This window comes from Thermobia domestica, chromosome 5 (assembly GCF_964235325.1).
Source record: "Thermobia domestica chromosome 5, izTheDome1.hap1.1, whole genome shotgun sequence".
Taxonomy (NCBI): Eukaryota; Metazoa; Arthropoda; class Insecta; order Zygentoma; family Lepismatidae; genus Thermobia; species Thermobia domestica.
Window position 1 is genome coordinate 217796659 of NC_137458.1, and position 22515 is coordinate 217819173.

The window sequence follows — 22515 nt, forward strand, 5'->3', positions numbered from 1 at the left end:
ACTCGTTGATATACACATACTTATAATAATACGATATTTATCTCGAGGACACAAGTTCAGTGCGTATGTCACTTCAACTGTTTACTGTATGGCGAGTCAAAAATTATAATACAAACTTTCAAGTTATTGAGCAGGGTTAGGGATACAAAAGGTTGTGACTGTATAACGATGAAATCTAAAATTAAACCCAAGTTTGAAAGTTAGGAAAGATTTCCTGTAGCATCTTCTTGTTTCAAACAAGATTAAAAGAAAGTATTGGAAGAAATTTGAAACTGAAATTGGAAAAGATGAGCGAATATCCTCCAAGTTAACACCTTCACTCTGGTCTCAAGTAATATCTAAAAATAAGAAACCATTTCAAGCTCGGAAAGTTAACAACTTGCCGCTTTCAGATTGTGGGAGAGAACCAAGGAAGCTCACCGTTGGCTATAGCTTAGGTAATTCAAACCTGGTATCTAAATCAATAAAAAAAATAAATAAATAAAATAAAATAAATAAAAAAAAAAGCACTGTATGTAACAAGATTTAACCCGTTAGTTACTAGTGAAGAAGTTGAAGGAATTGTTAAGGAACTTAATGTGAAAAAAGTGGTTTGCACCAGATTGAAAACCAAACATAATTCTTACTCTTCCTTTCATATAGAGGTGAATGAATCAGATTTCTCTCGAATCAACGATCCTAAAGTGTGGCCTACAGGTATTCTCATAGGACCTTTCTATGGTAAACTGCGGAATTATGGCGAAGTTACCAATCATAATTCTCCTACTAGCCATGACAGTGATTTTTTTCTCTTCAGTCTCTGACTGTGAATATGATAATCGCAGTAACAGAAAGATGGTTATCCGATATTCATAGAGACTACAATTATTTCCCAGATACTTGTATCTGTTTTAGAGCCGACAGATTATATAACGAAGAGTCATGTCAGAGAGATGGTGGATCTCTGATAGTAATACGGAAAAACTTTATGGTGAATCGCAGGCCTGATCTTGAATTTATAAGTGAATGTGTGTGTGTGTATTGAACTAAAATGTAATTCTGCAAAGAATCTCTTAATGTCGTGTGTTTCTTCAACCAACCTTTTCCCCAATGAATTTTGAAAATTTACCTAAACCATATTTCTAGTAGGTTGAATACTCTGGAAAATGATATATTGATTTTCAGCAGTTGTTCTTTGAAAACACTAACATTTTCTAGGTAACAAGATTCATGATTATAGACCAATTTCTATAATGAATGTTATTCCTAAAATTTTTGAAAAAATAATGTACAACTACTTGTATTATGCTGTATGTGATCAGTTAGACATGAATCAACATGGGTTTATAAATGGTAAATAAGTTGTTAGATTTGGCATGCTTTGTTCATAGTTCTGTTATTCGATCGGGTGGTCAGACTGATGTTATTTACTTTAATTTTGCCAAAGCTTTTGACAAATTACCTCATATTAATAAGTAAGTTGTACAATCTATCGAATCAGATAATAAAGTGGATAGATTCGTACTTAAATAATAGGAAATTCAAAGTTAGGTATAATGGATATATTTCTTCTATTCATAATACATCATCTGGTGTACCCCAAGGTTTCAATCTCGGTCCCTTGTTGTTTTTACTGTATGTAAATGACCTACCTGAGAAGTTAACTTACAGATATTTGATGTATGCCGATGACATAAATTTTTTTTTAAAGAAATTAAAACCCTTCATGATCAAGTCACGTTATAAGAGAAAATTGAATCAGCTGTCAAGTGGTCAGAAAATAATTTTCAACGAACTTAAAAGTTTGTTACTGAATTTTCTGTCTGTCTGTTCGCGATTTTTTTTTAGTTTTGAACCCTGCATTCGATAGAGCATCAAGAAGTATCAGAGAGAGTTATTAAAGTTTTTGCGTCACTCTTACCGTTCCCGTGATATTGGCCAAGAAATGGCCAATTCCTAGATATTTAACGAGCCATAGCTCTGGAACTAAGTCGTAGAGAGATGATGTTGATCAATACCTAAGGGGATGGTAAATATTTTGGTACCAAATATTAACTTGTGACCATTGGTTTGGCCAGTTGGATAGTGGCCATCAATTAATATCGATAGGAAAATGTTTAACATTTTATTAGGGATTTATTAACACTGATGTAATCTGTCTATTACCGTTTCCGTGATATTGGCCAAAAAAAGTTCGAATTTCTAGATATTTAAGCAGCCGTTTCTCGAGAACTGTAAGTCAAGAGATATTATTTTGCTAATTTTTGCGAGAAAGTGAAGGTGGTGTGGATAAAAAGATTTACCTTTATATCTAGGAATAATCTCTCTCTCTCTCTCTCTCTCTCTCTCTCGCTCTCGCTCTCGCTCTCTCTGTCCATTCTTTTTTAAGTTCGTTCTGGCAATGCTCTTGGAACATTCTCAACTAGTTTGCCTTTGAATATTACCAAAACTAAAGGTATAACTTGCTCAAGGAAAACTGATGTTTATACACAGTTGGTAAACAAGAGGATCGATTTTGGAACCTATGTCAAGGATTTAGGGATGATTTTAGATAAGCTATTATTTTGCAAACATTTACAGGTAATTACATCTAAGGCCAGGAAAAAGTTAGCAATGTTAAAATGGCTTTGCCGTAATTTTTCGAATATCAACACTTGTAAAATTTTATACATTTGCAACGTGCGTTCTCATTTGGAGTACGGAAAGGTAATTTGGAATAGTGAAGCTAAGTACTTTATAAATGCCATAGAATCTGTTCAAAACAATTTTTTAGCCTGGTTACGATGGAAGTTCAAAGATTTCAAAGATATGAGCTTGTCCTGCATATCGAAAGAGCTCCATCTGTTACCTCTGATAGGCGGTGTATTTTTGATTTGAGTTTTTTTCATTGATGGTTTATGGTCCATAAGATTTGCTTATCGTAATGTCAGAAATTTTGTACCTTTTGTTTAGAATGTTTCTACATTGAAATGTTCAATCTATAAAACTATAGATACAGCCAACAAGTATTACAATGTTCTAGATATCCTCTAAAGTAACTTTGCTAAAGTCCGTTCACAATTAAAATTCTAAAGAAACCTATAAGGCTTTCCTAATTAACCTGTAAGGTGCCATTTGAAAGATTTTTTAAAAAGGTTTTTTAGTTTTTTTTCATCTTTTTATTTTCCTATCTTTCCTCTCTTCTTTCCCTTTTTCTTCGGATAGTACGCTTTTCTTTTTTTAATCTTAGTCTGAGTTTTTATTAATATGTCATATGCAATTCTTTTACTTTTTTTTGTATGCTCATTTTATTTTTATTATTATTAATCTTATGAATGAGTGTATTTTACTTGATGTGTTTAGTTTCAATCTCTAGTAGCAAGTACTTTGAAACAGTTTTTTTGTAAACTGTTTCAACTATACCGTGAACAATGTTTTATTTTTGTATTTTATACGCGATACTTATTCTAAATGCATGATGCTTATATATTTTTTTACTACTGCTTTCTTTCTATTTTTCACTTTGTAATAGGCATTGCGTGTTTTTTATTTTGTTTTATTTTTTTTTTTTTTTGAACCAATATTTTATTTCATTTTACCTATTTTTGTATGATCAGTTGTATGTTATGTCTATCTGCATGCGCTCTATGCTTGTATAAATCTTTTTTTTTTTTTTTTTTTGGAGGGGGGCACTTGTGGCTGTAATGCTGTTTGTTCTCAATAAACATTTCAAACATTATTATTATCATTATCTTCATTATTATTATCATCATTATCATTATGCTTACATATTTCTTTTACTACTGCTTTCTTTGTATTTTTCACTTTGAAATAGGCATTGCATGTTTTTTTTTAATTTTATTTTTTTGAACCAATATTTTGTTTAATTTATTTTTGTATGATCAGTTGTATCTGCATGCGCCCTATGCTCGTATAACCCTTTTTTCTTTTCTTTCTTGGGACACTTGTGACTGTAATGCTGTTTGTTCCCAATAAACATTTCGAACATTATTATTATTATTATTATTATTATTATTATTATTATTATTATTATTATTATTATTAATATTATTATTATTATTATTAATATTATTATTATTAATATTATTATTATTAATATTATTATTATTAATATTATTATTATTATTATTATTATTATTATTATTATTATTATTATTATTAATATTAATATTATTATTAATAATAATAATAATAATAATAATAATAATAATAATAATAATATCATTATCATCGTAATTTTCATCATCATTATTAGATGCTAGTGCTAGACTTCTCAGATCTGTCGAGTGAATTGGTAATAATTCTTGGTTGTAACTATACAGTGTAAGTTGGAATCACAAGAGAATTACCCTGTGAATCTAGCTTAAACACATAGGTTAAACTGAATTATCCTGATCTTAACTTTCGATAGTGTATTTCTTTGTTTATTGAAGTTCAGCGTCCCTTATTAGCATCAGGCTATACGAGACTTAAAACCTAAGTTTAAGGTGGAATCCTAACTACTATAATACGTTCAAATTTCTATTGCACCAAAAACACGCGCCAGCCACTAGATCAACGAGAGGACATTATTATTATTATCACATTGATATTACTACTACTATTAATATTACGACACAGTGTACTTCTTTTCTTAGTGAAACAGTGTACATATTGTTTTCACATTATATATTCTCTACCTTTGCGTTAGAAAGGAACTAAAGTAAATGTTTCTTCACAGATATCACCACAGTCCTTACTGATTTTGACCGCCGAGCACCAGGTTGTGAAAAGAAAACTCTGGAGCGAGTGAAAAGTGCTTTTGAAAATGACTACGAACAGAAAAAGTTGTTAGCTATGAAAGGTAAGTATGAAAGCGTTAGCACATATATAGTTACACATTAAAGGTTGCTAAGAATACTTAATACAAGTAGTAATACGTTAGTATAATTCATTATCTCTTGAACTCGTATGTAATGCTGTGAATATGTCGAATTTAATTCAAGCATATCCTTGCAAGGAATATTTGGAATCGATACTCAAAGGCATTCATAGTAATCTACCAAAATGAGACTAAGCTGTCTTTTCTTTGAGACAGACTTTCGTTGTATATTGTTTCTCCCAGAAATTTATCTTGTAGATAATACACATGGTAATAGAATGTGCATGTCTACATTTTTTCATTTATAATGTACTGTTAATTAAAAAAAAAAAATGAATTAGGATGATTTAGAGCCTTCATATGTCAATATTCGCCTATGAACGTAACTGTTACATGTAAAACTGTAGGTTATTTTGCTTCAGGAACCAAAAAGATTTTAAGAACAATATACGGAAATTTCTTTGTAGTCAATGAAACAAAACAATACGTACTTAACTAAATGAAAGGGCCATTGTTTTAAATCTTAGCTTCTATTATAGCGGGCTACAGTGAAGTAGCCACGGTGATTGTTGCCAGATTAGATTCCAATGATTCTTTTAGGAAACTAAATGTATATAAATTTATTGGTGATGCATCAAATTATTTAAGTGGCGTATTCTGGCGTGTTTCTTTATCAAGAACTGAATGCTCCGAATATTAAACAGAAGGTTATATGAAAGAACAAATAAAGAAGTTGAGGAGGAGCAGTTCGGGTTCAGAAGAGGCAAGGTCACAAGAGATGCAATTGGATTATTAAGGGCGATCGGTGAAAGATTTATAGAAAAAGGGCAAGAGGTGTATGTTATATTTATTGACCTAGAAAGGGCTTTTGACCGCGTGAATTGGGAATTGTTATTGGGAGTTCTAACGAAGATAGGGTTGGAATGGAAAGATAGAAGACTCGTAAGAAATTTATACATGAACCAACAAGTAAGTGTTAAGATAGGGGAAGAAATGACGGAAGATAGTGCAATTGGAAGGGGAGTTCGACAAGGATGCTGCCTCTCGCCAACACTATTTAATGTCTATCTAGAAGAGATAGTGAAAAAGAGCCTACATGATGATCGCATTTCGGTAGGGGGTAGAATGATTAGATGCATAAGATTTGCAGACGATATGGCGCTTGTTGCAGAATCTGAAAAGAAAATCAATAAATGTTAAAAAAAAAAAAAAAAAATGAGAAAGGGCTTTGAAGAAAATGGGATGAAAATAAATGTTCAAAAGACAAATGCCATGGTGATTGGAACGAAGGAGTCTTTGTCAAATATAAAAGTAGGAGGGGAGAAAATAGAACAAGTGAATAGGTTTCGATACCTGGGTAGTATTCTTAGTAATAACATGAAGTGAAAAGTGAAATAAAAGCAAGGATAGAAGGAAGAAAAGTCTGTTTTGTGGGACCTTGAATAAAGAGTTGAGAAAAAGACTCATGAAATGCTTCGTGTAGAGTGTTGTACTGTATGAGGCGGAAACGTGGACATTACGTAAAGGTGATGAAAATAGACTGGAAGCCTTCGAAATGTGGGTGTGGAGAAGAATGGAAATAATTAGTTGGGTCGAGCGGAAAACGAATGAGAGTATGTTAGTAAGGGTGGGTGAAGAAAGAACACTTTTAGATATTATTAGGAAGAGGAAGAGAAACCGGTTGGGACATTGCCTAAGAAGAGATTGTATCATGAGGGACGTCGAGAGGGAGGGGGCGAAGGATACTGCAATTAATGGATGATATAAAAACAGAAAGATCTGTCGCGGCCACGAACGGTTTCAAGGGGAAACTAGACCTTCGTGGTGGACTGGTAGGATTCTCAGTGTTAGAAAGTTGTAAAAACACCGCTATCATTTGCATTTAAAGAACAACTAATAGTTTGTTCACGCTCCCAAGTAAGCTCTGGTAGAATTCAAAATATAGGTTTTATATACACGAGCGCTTAACTAATTTATGGGCGTACTGACAGGGTGTGAAGACAGACAGAGAACGATAGCCAAGAACAACAAGTATTTATATACCGCCAGAGGATAATTATAACACAACAAGAATAATTCACATCAGGGCCACCATTTATGTGGGCCAGGATTCGAATCTCAATGTAGCCATCAAATTATGTCAGCGGGTACATATCCCAACGATTCTGTTATCAAATTATGTGTGTGACGCTGGGTATCGCATGTCACAAGCTGTTAACAATTATGTCGCGCGAGAACATTCCACCAATCTGTCACCAAAGTATGTCTTGGTGAAGGAGGTTGTTATTAGCACAATAATAATGAACAATAGCAAGAGGTAGCCTTGAAAAAGGCTGTTTATATAGGGACTTTAAATTAGTCCGTGTCAAAGAGGAGCTATGCAGCTCAGATGATAGATGGTTAAATAACATACAGTTTCAATAACAACCAAGTCAGGGCGCAAAGGCGCAGATGTCCATCTCAAGCAAATAGGCTATCGAATGACCACTCGTCAAGGGGACAGCTTTAGGGTCCCGTAACAATACAAATAACAAAAGCAGGGCGGTGTTCGTCAAAGTAAGGACGAGGGTGGTCAGTACGTAAGGGAACGAATGATTACAAGTATTATGATATTAGCGAGTAGGCGTTAGCGAGTTGGAATACCACTGCTATCAGCCGGTTCTGAATACTTAGCAAATTAGCATATCAAAACATATTATATCGTTATAATTAAACACGAGATTACAGCTCGAATTAAAAGAGATCTTGGAAATCAAAAGTAATTAGCAATTCATACAAACGATATTAAGTAACAAAAGGTTTCAAAGTAATTTTGAAACTACTTGGGAGGTGATCCCCTTTACAGTTAAGCGACTTGATGGAAAAGATAATGCAAATGACAGGTACATGAAAATATTAAATAAACAGTGGTAACCCACCTGAGGTCCGTGGTCCTACCTCCAGGCACTCCCAAGTCGAGATGGGAAGACTGGGTTACCTCGACGTTGCTGTAGCCATTTCGTACGCACCAGGTAGCACAATCACTTAAAAGCACTAAAAACACTATTACGATAAACTTCCTTGTACTTCGAGCGGCTGAAATACAAGAGCAGGATAGACGGACGATGATCAAGACTTCATGTACAGTAAGTCGATGTCGTCACTAAGCTTCGTACGGGATTAGAAGTCTTCGGAAATTTGGGACTTCGCACAAGCTGGTCTTCTCCTGGATGGATGATGGAATAGAGGTGAGACGAATGGAAAATGCAGTTCCCAGGTTAGAACGAGGTCCAACAGGATTTCATTCCAAAGGTCATCTGCTGTCTCCAGTAGACTACAACATTGGGCACGTCGATACGAGGCGTTAATATAGATATTGAGAAAGATTATGAAACGTTCACCAAAAGGAAGTATTGAGATTGTTTTTAAATGACGTAAACAACGCAAGTTCGAGTTAGGAAGAATTTTATTAGCTGGCTCGAATAAGTCCGTGGACTTGATACAACACAGGTGTGACTTCCTACATGAGGTCTTCTATGGATACGTAAATCAGCGTTATCACAGGTTCACTAATATTGTATGAGGAAGCGTTTAGGTACACAAGAGTTAAGGTTAATGAGAGATCTTGAGGAGATTCGTGTAGAGCCAGTGCTCAGATTAGGTAAGCAGAATCTGAGTAGAAGTAACTAAGTTTGTAGATTGACTGTATACTCACAGTGAGAACAGAGGTACTGTCCAGTTGAGCACTTAGGATTGAATTAGCGATAACACACACTGCTCGTCTCCAATGATGAATCTTTATGAATTGACCGTGGTGAAAGGAATACCGTCCTTACGCCGTATGATGGAAGTTAACAGTCACTGCCGACACAATAGCACAAGTCTGAGAATGATGTAACAAAGTTTCTCCCGACCGAAGAACGGGCTAGAATAAGAGTGTCAACGTTCCGGCGTAGTTCCAAGTTAGACTGCGGACGATAAGTCCATGTCGTGGAGTTTGATGGAACTTTAACTGAAGGGGGCAACAAGCGGGAGCTTGTGCCTCTTCGAAAGGTTATCGGAATTCCCCCGAAGGGGGCAACGGGCGTAGGCCCGCGCCTCTTCGAAAAACTATGTAGTTATTCCCCGATGATAATACCCCAATGACTCCCTCAAAAGAGAGATGTACTCACTTTTTGTTTGACCTTATCATGTTCACACGGCACTAGGATAGGGACGTGTGAATACAGGGGTACGCCAGGGTTTTACCTGATTGGATTTCTAATTATTTATGAAACGAATTTAAGTATCTGCGGCTGCGCAAGCAGTCGGAGGGCGTATCCTAAAAGCTTCCTTTACATGGGAAAATTTCTTGATACAAAAACCCTGATAACCTGAGGAGGTTGACATTTGACCTCATGTGTACAAAAAGTCACTTTTAGTTACAGATAGTACAATTTACTAAGACAATTTTAATTACACCGTGACTCTACAGACACATTATATTTCCAATAAAATTTCAAGAGTTCAAAAGTTCAAACTTTGCAAGTGTGCTTGTAAAAATAATAACTTAGGTCTGTGACAATTTATATTACTAAAACGTCCAAAAACAGAGTGAATAATCAAATTTATAATCGAACACTTGTGGTTGTATTACGGGAAGATGAGACTCTGTGTCAGAGTTATTGAATATATTACTGGCTAGCAAAATAACCTTTTTAACCTTTAAGTTAACTAAATGAAATTCGGATTAATTCTGTCGTCTCTATTTATTTAAGATTGTGATAACCGAAAGTAGGAATCTGTTACTTTCCTGTAGGAGGAAATATTAACTTCTCCAGACGAGAAAGGTTATGGTTTAACTGCTTCTTGAGCAGACAGTCAGCTGGCTGGGAGGGATGAAGCAGACAGAATATTTCATCCAAGAAAAAAATAAAGACAGCTGGAAGGAGCTTGAATGAGCGCGAAGAGAATGACTAACATTTCCCTGTTCTCTCGCTTTTCCTTGTTTTAAGATTTGAAAAAAAAAAAATAAACTTGTCTACGCAATTAGAAAAATAATTGTCGTTAATTGTTTGAGTAATTGTGGAGTGTGGCAAAAAATTTTGGCGCCAATTGAGATGGCGCGTGTGGCACACTACAGATCATACGCGAAGACGAAGTTAGCGGAGGACCGTGGAGCATGAAAGCTTCTCAGCTGCGGCAAGTGACCTGCCAATAAAGACAGAATACCTATGATGATGATGATGATGAATGTTAGAATTATTAACATGTTATTTTGAAGCCGTGTCCTGATACATCTGAAGCAGTACCACAAAGAACTAGGGGTTCGTGTTCTTGTAATTTAGAATAGGACGTTTGTCTGATAATAGGCCGTGCTGACAAATTTTTAACAGTCCAACGTACTATTAACTTGCAATTGCGGTTATTTCCCGCTATTAAGTTTCGAACATTTTTTTTTTTTTTTTTTCATTCGTTGGTAAATTTTTACCCAGAGTTCATTCCAGTCATTTAAGTACATAAGCCTCAAGTGGAACAACAAACGTCATCACTGGCTAGATAATGTTCATGCCGCTTTCTATTATTAGAGACCAGATAATGTTCATGTTGCTTTCTGTTGTTAGTAACATGTTCAACAAATGGTCAGGTAGGAGTGTGTATGGGCTCTTCTTGTCTGTATTGTTTGTATATTAGGTAAAAATCGTGGTTAATAAATGTTAACGGTAGTTACGGAGACTCTTTGTTTTAGTTGAATGACCCTTGTATTGCTGGATATGGATTGGACCTGCTAAATTATTTACCTGGAACCACTGGTGCACGTTCTTGAATTTTTCCTGTTAATATCGTCGGGAATAAGACTTGTCATGACCTTTCTTGCGAAAACGGTGAATCTTCTTTCATCGTTCGACGAATCGGAAATTGCAGTAATATGCCTCTCCTAGAATGTTTTCTTGGTGGCCACGCCACTGCAGCACACAAGCTACATACAATCACAACAGATTCGATTCACTTGTCATCACTGTAGTTTCCGCCAGTTACATTGAAACCTGTTTCAACACCCCGGATAGCTAATGATAAATATTTATTCCATGTCTTAAAGAAAACATTTTGTATTTATTGCACAAATAAATAAATAAATAAATACGCTTTCAAGCCATGAAGGTGTCAAACAGTCTTATAAATAACATGCAACTGTTACTACTATTCTTGTTTAAAATTCTCTCTCTCGCCTCAGTTTGTGTAAATATTAGAGATGCAAGGGCTCGGAAAAAAACAGGCTTTTTTGAAAAAAGCCGGCTTTTTTGAAAAAAAAAACTGTTTTTTCTGCTTCGCTTTTTTGCTTGGGAAATTTTGGACTTTTTTGAAAATTCTGCTTTAAATTGATAAACCAGATTTTGTTTCGCTTCTCTACAACACAAAAAGTCATTTAATTAGTGGTTGATGCCGATAATAATATAAAACCTCGAAAATAAACCATGAATTTCGAAAAGATATTTCAAACAGTTTTACTTCTCAACATATTTACATTATGAATTCCAAAGGATTAACCAATGTATATAAGATTTTTTTTTAACCTCCTACATACAAAAGTAAGCAGGGTTGGCAAGAGCCTAGGTTGTTTTTGAAAATGCCAAAAACCCGTTTTTTGGGAGGAGTTTAAACTAGGCTTTTTTGGTTTAAACCAGGTTTTTTTGGGTTTAGATATTTTGCTTTATGTATTTATATTACATATTGACAGAAATAAGTTTGTTTCGCCTTGGTGTTATTATGCAACAACGGGGTTATGCTGGAAGAGGTCACATAAGCTTAAAGAAGTCTGGTCAGTAAATTTCTTAAATTGAGAAACTCCCGCCCTAGCCATCGGGAAAATCCCAATCATTACTCTAAATGTAAAACAATAACGAAAAAAAAAAAACCTGTTATTGCTTTGCATGCAAAATTTAAAGGTCAACGTATCATAATCAGTACGCTAAAACTGAGGTATTAAATTACAAATTTAGTGCGTACATATCATTGAAAGTACAATCCAAGCTAATGTTGGAACCTACGTAGGCAATCGATAAATTTTGTCAATTTATATCAGTATATTTAAGCAACCTTGGCTTCTTTCTAAAACAACAGGCATTCAGGCATGCAGAAATATACAATTTAGTTTCGTTTCGTATGTTCAGACTTACATCCTTACGTAATACCGAGGTTATCAAGAAGAAGACTTTCGCTTAAAGTGACATCCGAACCGCTACTTTGTTTACGCATGAAAGAAGGGTTGTGGTTCGACCGAGAATTGAACATGGGACACCTTGATTAAAAGGTGAAAAGGAAATAAAACTAATGCAGATGGTTTGATGTATGGAAACATCACCATGAAACATGTGAACTTCAACACGATTCGCATTTCTCGTACCTTTTTTTTTTTTTTTCGATTTAAACCAGTTGTTTATTTAAAAAAAAAAAAAGAAGAAAAACAGCTGGTGTAAACCAGCCAACCCTAAAAGTAAATACTTCTTTTAAAAAAATACTCAAATAAGTAGCAAAATTCTATGTAGTATTTTTACTTCAAAATATTCCATACCCTCTTTTTGGAACAAAATAAAATAAAACATAAGAAAAATACTTAGATTTATATGATACACTTAAAGGCTGCACACCTAGAGCTTTTGGTTTTGTATATTCTTGAAATTCTACAGTTTTATATAAGCACCATCACGGTTTATTCAGTCTTCAAGTTTTCTGTATTTTTAACAAGAGGGATTGAACATGAAGGGTGTGAGATAAGAACATGGTAACCAATAATTTTACTATTTTAAGAAATTAGAAATTTTCTGCTGCACAATCCATTTTGAAAGTCGGAAAGCTGATTTTTCACGTAAGTCTATACATGAGGGATTAAACGAAGCGGTATGCGTTGCTGCCTATCTGATGCTGCGTAACTCAGCAATTGAAAATATGTTAGTTACCATGTTCTTGGCTCACATCCTTCATATCATTATGGAACTCTCCCCACCCCACCAACACACACAAAAAAAGGACTACGGAATATATTTAAGTTAAGATAAATACAACTGCACAACAAACATGATTGACTGGAGCATTTGCGCTTCTATCGAGAAGTCCGGAATTCAACTCAGCATTCGACCATTCTGAGAAAACTTTTCTTCGTGTACTGTGAGTTGGCTGACTTTATTTCTTATTGTTTTTAAATCGTTATTATTACTAATTACCAGCAGGGACGGTTTTGCGAGGGATTAGGGGGGGGACGGTCTTTCGGACTAAGGCCTGTTCCCCAAAATTACGGAATGTCTAAAACAAACGAAATCTATTAGAAATGCCTTTACTCATAAACTTTAAGCTGCCGTCAAATAAAAATTACGAATGTTTAGAAAAACTAAACATTAGTAAGAAAACAACCCTCCCAAAATACTTTTCTAAATCCGCCACTGATTCTCAGTATAAAATGATCTTCAAGGTTGTATCCGGAAGATTATCGCTAAATATATAAACGAAACGAAATACAGTATTAGTTATGCCTGTACTCATAAACTTCAAGCTCCTCCCAAATAAAATTGAGAGATTTTAGAAAATGAAACAATCAGAGAAACCCGTCCCAAAGTACGTTTCTAAATCCGCTACTGATTATTTATATAAATTAGTATTCAAGGTTGTATCCGGAAAATTATTGCTAAATCGTTGCACAGCTACAGTATAACAGAAATGTGGAAGTACGGTTAGACGGATATATTGAAAAACGTACGCTTTGACGGATATATAGAAAAACGTAAGTTTAACTTCTGCGTTAGAAGCTAGAGTATTAAGTTCTTAGAAATGAAACAGACGACAAACTGAAATGATATCGAGAAGAAAAAATATCGATAACTCAAAAGTTAAAATAAAGTTAAATAGCCTCTAAAATTGCCCTCAAATACTACATTCTTCATGTTAGCTTTAATTCCTAAAAAATGTGCTCCATCCATCTTGATGGTGAATTTTAGAGCGAAATGTGGCATTTAGGTCATGGAATTCTCATCTTAAGTATAGAATATACTATAAGAAAGCTATTTAGATAGAAAAATCATGAAAATGAAAAAAGCCAAAATTTCCAAAATTCTCGATTTTTTCCCAAAAAAGCCGGCTTTTTATGTGAAAAAACAATCTATTCAAAAAAGCCGGCTTTTTTGCATCTCTAGTAAATATTATTCCTTCGATATTTCGGCAGAGAAGTCTCAACTTTGGTTAATCAAGATAAGTGAAAAAGTTCAAGATATTGCTGAGAAAAGTGAATAATGAAAAATCTGAATAGTATATTGTAAAACTTTTAAGCGAAACTACGCTATTCCGGGAAGTAGACAGTTAGTAAAGATTCCCAACTATTACTTTCGTTTCGTATAAATGTTGTATTCCAATTAGTATCCATATTGTATCTAAATTTCACAGAATAAGCACAATAAGTAGTTGGAAACTGCAGCGAAACTGCAGATCTAATCAAAACTTCATCAAAGTATTTTTATGAGGAGACTGATAATGTCTACGTGGGAAGTTTAAAATTTTCATTTACAATCTTTCTTTCCAAAATTAAAATTCACATTTTATATATTAGAATGTTAGGCAGAGAGTAGTTGAATGTCTTCGAAATAGTGTGTAAAATGTTTTGTTACATCAATCCAACGTCACTCACGCTCAAATATTGTGTTCATTAGAATCTTTTTATAAATCTTGTTTTAGCCATAAGTTGAGAACTTTAGTTCATGAGTAAGACTTGTATTCCAATAGTTATATAGAAAGAAAGATCTAATAAAAGAAACAATATAAAAAATAACGTGATTTTACATAAAGATTTACCCTATTTTTATTATTTCCAGCAATGCAAAACTCACCAATGCCTAATGAGGTTAGAGTGCCCACATCTGATTGGGCAGGTTGTGGAGCTAGTTGGTCGATGCCGACTTCTTTGCCAAAGGAACAATCCAAGAACAACGGAATTGGACAGGTAAATAGTTGTTTACATAGATACACGTCTAAGGAGCATTATTTTGCCGGTAAAACTTGTAGCATCAGTTGATAGAATTGTTACAATGGCGGAACTAGAATTTATAGATCCTCTGCCCTGTAAGATAACATCGATGTCCTTTCCAAATCTCTTAACCTCTAAACTAAAACCTAAAATAAGCGTATGGTGTTAAATACACAGGACTGTATCTATTAAAACAGGATAGTAACGTATAATAGAGATCTGAACCTCGGTCACGAATGATCATGAGTGTACTATAATAGTTTGGATAGAAATTATCTTCGATTCTCTTAAATATATCCCCCACCCCCTTAAAAGTCTTCTCAAAAAGGAAAAATTTTGTACGATGCAAATAGACAAGAGATTATCTGAAATTCTTAACAACACATGTTCTCTCTCTCTCTCTGTCTCTCTCTCTATATATAATTCAAGTCTTAAAAGTTGCACAAAAAATCACAACACTACATGTATTCTTCAGTGTTACAAACTAATGACGCAACATTATTACAAATATTCAAATTTTGGCAGCGTGCACAACAGTAATCACGCAAATGAGACCGACTACGGAATTGCACATCTATAGTACCTTAGTATGACTGTTTCGAATAAATGGGAAGTAAGTTACAAGAGATTGAAAGTTTGACTTTTAACGAAAGTTTTTATTGCTAACAAATGCTTAGATAAGAATTGCGTAATTTCACATAGATGGTTTTCAATAGATGTAAAGATATAAAATGCCGTCAAGAGCACTTTGAAATCTTAAACTTTCCTTCCGGAGATATATGGTTAAGTTTGTTGAAACTGGTAACATTGCTTAAAATTATGTAATTGCGTGAACGTGTAACTAAAACTATTGCTGTAATGTTATAGAAGCACGGGAAAAGTAACAATTATTGTAAATTTTTCTCGTAAATAGGTCATTTTAAACAGTGTAGCCATCTGCCCACTTGTTTATTGTATGTGTAGAACGTTTTTAGGTACTAAATCGCTGTAATCGCATAAGCAACATAAAAAAATCTCGTAACATCATTATTTTTTAAACGTGTATAATATTTTCTACGCATGTGCTTTCAGAACTTCGGAACAAGTTCTTAAATATCAAATGCTTCGAAAGGTATTATGATTTTCACGTCTATTAAAAAACTACTTACGTGATTTTAATGTAATACTTATCGAAGCAGTTTTTCAAGATACTGTCTTTGGAATCGTATTTATTTATTTGAAATCTTACGTATTTATTTTAAATTTGCCTTACCATAGTCGTAGTATTCGACACAAAGGTCGTCAGGTGTGCACTATCACGTGTATTTCTCTTGCATTGTTACTGTTGTAGAGGCTTCCAAAGTTCGAATGTGCGAGACTTTGTAGCATAGTTAGTTTGTAAGACTTAATAATAAATGTGTTATTGTGTGTGTGTTGGTTTGATATGTAGGTTTGAAATGGGTAACTTTTTTACTTAAGTGTTATTTGAAACTAATATGTGTAACTTTTGTTGGATTGACAAAATCGTTAATCTTGTGATATTACAGATGTCATGTTAATATTTGAAAGGACATTTCAAGATAAATGGTCAATCTTGCATTCTGTTGCGTGAAAGTTTGTATTAGCATGTAATTAGACTGCACACATGTACCACACTTCTTATATATACCATATTTAAGATGTTAAAAGGATCGTCTTTATAGAGAATATGGGAATTTGTAAATATTATAGATCTTAGATTTATGGAATTAGGATGTCATTAACAGCACTGTATTAAGATTAATGCTCTTTTTAATTACCAAAGAAAATGATTATTCCTAGTTCATTTTCTTGGAACCGAACATAAGGTTGGTACTGATTGAAATGTTCTCTCTCTATATAGGCCGGTGCCTGGCAACCGACGTTATCGTTGAGCGCAAGCAATCACCTGGATGCCTACGGTACCACTTTGGTTGATGACAGGGCTCCTGATATTACCACTCTGTTGTGCAAACTCGGCCTCGAAAAGTATGCCCGTAAGTAATCTATTTTCTGTTCATTTTGCTTTAGTAGTTTACTTTAGAATTGGTGGTTCAAATTAATTCTCTACGGAAATCTTATTTTCACATTCTTTAATGTACTGGTCTTATTCTACCAATCAAATTGTGGTTATGTTCTCATGCTTCAAAGCTATAAAAGAGATTTTTATTCTAGTAAAATGATGTCATTTAAATTCTGCGCATTACGGTCCAGATTAAGTACGGAAAAATGCTTTCAGTTAAATCAGGTACTGCTGCACGATATGGATCAACTTTACCCATTATTCGAGCCACCAACAAAACTACAATCTAACGTACTAGCCGTCATAGAAGTAAGTTATTATACACCAATATTCTACTTGTCACCTGAAAGTCATTAAAGAATTCGTAAATTCGCGCTCGTAAATATAAATTCCTAACCTCAAAAGTCAAACCGAGAATTACGAATTTTAACTAATACAATTTTTTCCAGTGAACCAACTTCAGAATTGAAAACCGCCACTACTTGCTTACTAAGGGCACTGCTGCGAACACTCGGATAATGTTCTTCTATGCTAACCTCTTCAAAATGTACCTACGTGGAATAAATATATTTTTCTTTCTGCTAACCGACCAACTGTTTACGCTCACTGTATCATTTCTCTCTAAACCTATCAATACTTGTCGCGTATCTACTTTCCTGTATGGCACCTAGTTGGGCTCTTGACTATTTTTCTATTTATTTCTATTTCTTCCTTTCCCCACGTTGAAGAGTTAGCGAATGTAATTAGAGTACATTTCAGTGTTGCGTAATAATGTGTATACTTGGGATTATCAAACCTATTTTGTACGAACAGTTAGCATTTTAAGACTCGTTTCCTTGTTCATATTGTACTTTTAAAGCAACAAAATACCCGTATTGTAGGTTTGCACTCTGGTTAGTTACTATTTTCTTACCGATGCCCTGCCTACGCGCATGAAGAAAAGTAGCGAGAGTTCTGTATTAGAGATACGTCAAAGATTACGAAACCGACTATGGTTTTTGCAGGGGCGGATACAAAAATTTCTTGAATTCGGGGCACAATCCTGTGAATAGTTTTTTCCATATTTTATATATATGTGTTTGTGCTACTGATAAGTTCAACTTGCAGTATTAATTTCCAAGTTCCGATATCGCCTAAATTTGGCATTTCTATATTCTGGAAGGAAAAATATTTTTAATACTGTAGATGGCTTCATCTTTCCACATTCAGAAATTGAGATTAAGAAATCGAGTGAAATTCTTATACAACTTCCAAGAATAAATGTGTTTGTATTTCACACGGATCTTGTTTCTTGTTATTTCATAACTATAAAGTGTAAACTAGTAAATTTCCATCCAACGAAAAAAAGAAAAAAAAAAATTTTTTCATTAATTTTTAGCAAATCTTGTTTATAAATACACCGCACGTACTTCCTTAAAAAGTTCGCAAGTTAAAGCCCGAAATTTGAGCACCTTGTAACTGAGGAACTAAACATGTCCACGTAACTAAAATTTTAAATATTGGTAGACCATAACGAACTCAATATGCATGTGAAATACCGGAGTGTGAAGGCGTTTGATTCTTAAGTTATTTGCTATCAAACTTAGTTTGGTTTCAAGTAAGTCCAAACCCCAACTTCGGTGCCAAATAATTCGACGATCAATTAATACATCATATGCGCAGTAAGTTCATGAAGGTATATCACCATGTTAAATTTGGTAAACATAGGATGAGTTCCATCAATGGCGTTTTATGTTTATTTCACTGAGCTCAAAGCCAACTTGTACACTGTAATATTTTATACTATGCTGGAATGAGTTTAAATCTTGTCAACGTTTTGACACTGTTTCAAGTTTGTTCAAGATTGGATGGGTTTTTATAGATGTGATTTAGTGGAACTTCACTTCATATACTCATTGGTTATTGATGGTACTGTATTTTTTGAAATTCATGTATTTATTTATTTATTTTAAATAGGTGAATTCATTGCGCAGGAAATAGATCTACAAACTTTCTTAACCCTGAGTGACGCGGACTTGCAGCACATTGGAATATCGACTTTTGGAGCACGTAGGAAGATGCTCATGGCGATTGAAGGTAAGTATTTCATTGTTCCAAAATTACATCTAGTAACTCTTTAATGTAAATCTGCACTTTTTCCATACCTGTATGAATTCTTACCACACTGTACAGAAGTTGAATGTGATGAATGCACGTAGTGCATACAAAACACTATCGTAAGTGAAGAAATTTCAAGTTTTTTCCTTCTTTCTTGACCATCAGGGGTCCATATGTAGACCAATATATCCATCATATTGACTTATGTTTCGCGAAATGATGAAGTATACTCAATACCTTGAAATGTTATTCAAGAGAAGACTGTGCTATCCAGAACAGGATTGTTCAAAGTATCTACATTGGTTTAAACTGACCTTGCTAATCACAAAAATCGAGGATAATTAACATTACACATGTATGATCAAAATTCATTTAATCATATGAAAGTTGCGGAAAATGAAAACAGAAAATATTCGTTCAGTTGTAAATGGAAAATGTAATCTTCGTTTTACATCTCATACTTACACTCAGTAGTCTAAAGAAGACAAATTATTATTAATAGTGCATGATTATGAAAGAAACTCATGTAACGAGAATGTGAGAGAAACGACAGAATTTTGAGAAAAGATGTCTACCACATTCACATGCTCGGGAACGAACCAGGTACTCTTCGCACAATAGGTGAGCGCTAATGGGGCGTTTACATTTGGTCGATTTAGTCGCACGGCTAAATCGACTCGTTGCATATGCGACTAAATCGAAGCAACTAGGCCGAATCAAATCGATGGATGTGTTCAATTGTTTCAACCGAAATTGAATGCTGCTTGTCGACTCGCTCTCCTCTGGTCGATTCGAAATCGACTGGCAATTTTAAAGATGTCCAAGCAAGCAGTAATTGGTGCAATTTGCGGTGTTATAGCAGAATAAAATAGAACGTCTTTCAATTCAGTTGGGCCAGTCGATTAGTCGCCTTCGATCAACAAGCGATTAAATTGAAGTCCCGTTTACACGGTCGATTAAGTTGAAAGTGACGTCAATTCAACTGAATCGAACGCAAATCGACTAAGTGTAAACGCCCCGTAAGTCATCGAGCCACCGTTCGCTCAGTCTTCAGTTGCAGTTAATACGTGTACAGTCATATCACAAGTCAGTGCTCGAGTCTACTCATATAAAGTTTCCATGTACAGGGTGGTACGATAATACACGAAAAAACTGAAGGTGACTTCATAAATGGAATTATGTACTGACTGTAGCAGAGCGGTCGTTACGCTACAGGGATCCTAACACGGGAATACATGCGTAGGTGTGTTCCCGTTCTTCTTAATGACCCTCCAGCACTTTGTAGCACATTTATTTTATCCTATCTTTAGGCTGAGAACGAGTTGCTGTTCTGCCTAATCTTCTCAAAAGGGGATATTTAAATTTCAAAGAAATTTAATAGTAATTATGTCCCCGACAATTGCAGTTGCTTTCATGGCCTCTTGATTTTTATATATAATTTCAGCGTCTCCGAAATTACATTAGCAATCATAGAGTGCCATTAGTTGGTTGTCTATACAACTTGAGCGGTGTCTGTTCGCTGTATACAAAGCTACAGGGTTAGTGCTTATTTTGAGTTTTTTTTTTTTTTTTTTTTTTTTTTTTTTAATGAAGTAGGAATGAACTTGACTGAGATATAAAAAGAAATTATAAATACAAGTAAGGTGCTATATGGAAAAAGTGTTAGATATAACTATACAGATTCTTTTCTTCCTTTTTAAAATCTTAAAAGCACTCCATACTGCTTGTAATGTTCGCTCATCGGAAATATTTTTATGTACTAACAACATTCTTTAATGTTACTTCCAATATTGGTTAGAAATTTGAGATCTTTGTTACTTGTGCCCACGAAAAATTAAGAAAAATATGAATGTAACATAGTAACGTAACTAAATTACTGTTTTAAGTCGTATGTTCAATCGTTCTGCAGTGAAACATTAAATTAAATTTTATTTTATCTCATTCGTAGATAGTACCGTGTTCATAGAATTTCTCTCTAGATACGTATATGCACTGTTTATTTCCATTAGTAAAATTAACCCAGTGTTTAGCTGATTTGGAAGATGTTTTTCTTGCTGTACTGAATGAATCTTTTCAAGAAATGCGTGTTGAGATGAACTTAGAGAAATTTTTAGTTTAATATCTCATTATTATGCTATGTAGGCTAAAGAAGAGGGATGATACACGATACTGGAAGTGAATACGATTTTTTTTTTATTCTCTTCACTGGAAAGTTAATCTGAGACTATGTGTACCACCGGGACTGTTGTCGCGCGCTAGCTACTGGAGCAGGAGGGAGGGCTGGTACTGCGTATTGAAGACAGATAATGGCTTTCTAGCTTCCCGGAATAGTACTACGTATGCAGTATATTATTTCTGACGTTTTCTTTTCAACTACCTCATACAATGTATACTTAGCATAATTGTTTTCATAAATTGTCTCCTGTCAACTGTAAATAAGAAAAAAATACTTTTAATAAAATGCAATAATCTCAATAATAATACATCGTAGGTTCTGAGGTTCGCGGATTTTTGAAGACATGATTCTTCTAGTTACGAGTGAGCAACTAACCAATCAGCGACATAGTTGGAGACATATGCCCCCACGAACACGTGGGTATATATAATATAAAACTCGATGATAATGAGACAATTCAGTAAACACTTCCACATACAAAATTTGAAATACTAAGAATAATTGTAGTATAATTAAGCTGGAATAGGATCTAACAAGTTCATTTGCATGTTACATAATCGATCTCTGCCCGTGGCCGAAACAATTATTAGTATAAGCACAATAAGATACTGCATATAAAAAATCAGTCAAGTTCTGTGGAGATCAAGCGTTATAATATGTAGTTTATTACCATCGAAAAGAATATACTGGCCTCTGATAAAAGAATTGTCAAAATTGGTTAAGTAGTTTCGGAAATTACCTGGAATAAACAGTATTTATTCCGTAGCTTCTAAAACAATATCAAATAAATCGATATCACTTTTTTTTTTTTTTTTTAAACTACTAAAGCTTCAAATTTTGTTCACTGATTCGCGGTTCAATAACAACATACATATATTTTTATCATCTTGTAAAGTACTTAGAATAAAATACATTGGAGAAGAGGCCGTGCTCCCAACCACTCACAAAACACAATTTGTTTACTTTTTCGGAAAATTAAAATCTGATCAAAGTTTCTGACCGATGGAAAATGAAATTCTTATGAGTACGATTCCCTGTTAATTCAATTTAAAGTTGCGTGATATGACATACCAAAATCAATGGCCTTGAAAGCAACTATATAATTGTCAGGAAAATCTCTCTGAAATGTGAATATCCCTTTTTGAGATAACTAGGCAGAAGAGATTCCTGTCCTGAAGAACTGAAATCTACTACAAAGTGCTAGGTCATTAAGCAGACGAGGAAGGAGGATTCCATGCGTGAATTCACCTGTCTGTAGGGATCCCGGTATTGTGGTGACCGCTCTGGTACCATAAGAACTTACTTCCATTAGTTAGTTGCTTTGTCCCAACAGTAAGATTTTCTCGTCTTCATACGAGATTGGGCATTATATTAGCGCCTTCGTCGGTTTTTGAACGTCTCATCCAGGCACGTGG

At 34.4% G+C, this 22515-nt stretch overlaps 1 protein-coding gene and 1 long non-coding RNA gene across 7 annotated transcripts in view; one reads left to right on the plus strand and one right to left on the minus strand.

Moving 5' to 3' along the window:
* BicC (protein bicaudal C) overlaps positions 1 to 22515 on the plus strand; it is a 444159-nt gene that overhangs the window by 416744 nt on the left and 4900 nt on the right. For all 3 annotated transcript variants that reach the window (XM_081759695.1, XM_081759697.1, XM_081759696.1), the window contains 4 exons: positions 4700 to 4822; positions 14656 to 14783; positions 16669 to 16801; positions 18784 to 18903. In XM_081759695.1, coding sequence (XP_081615821.1) covers positions 4700 to 4822; positions 14656 to 14783; positions 16669 to 16801; positions 18784 to 18903 — 504 coding nt within the window. The remainder of the gene's footprint in view (positions 1 to 4699; positions 4823 to 14655; positions 14784 to 16668; positions 16802 to 18783; positions 18904 to 22515) is intronic.
* Positions 1 to 22515, minus strand: part of LOC145686407 (uncharacterized) — a 501835-nt gene that overhangs the window by 346530 nt on the left and 132790 nt on the right. The window lies entirely within an intron of this gene.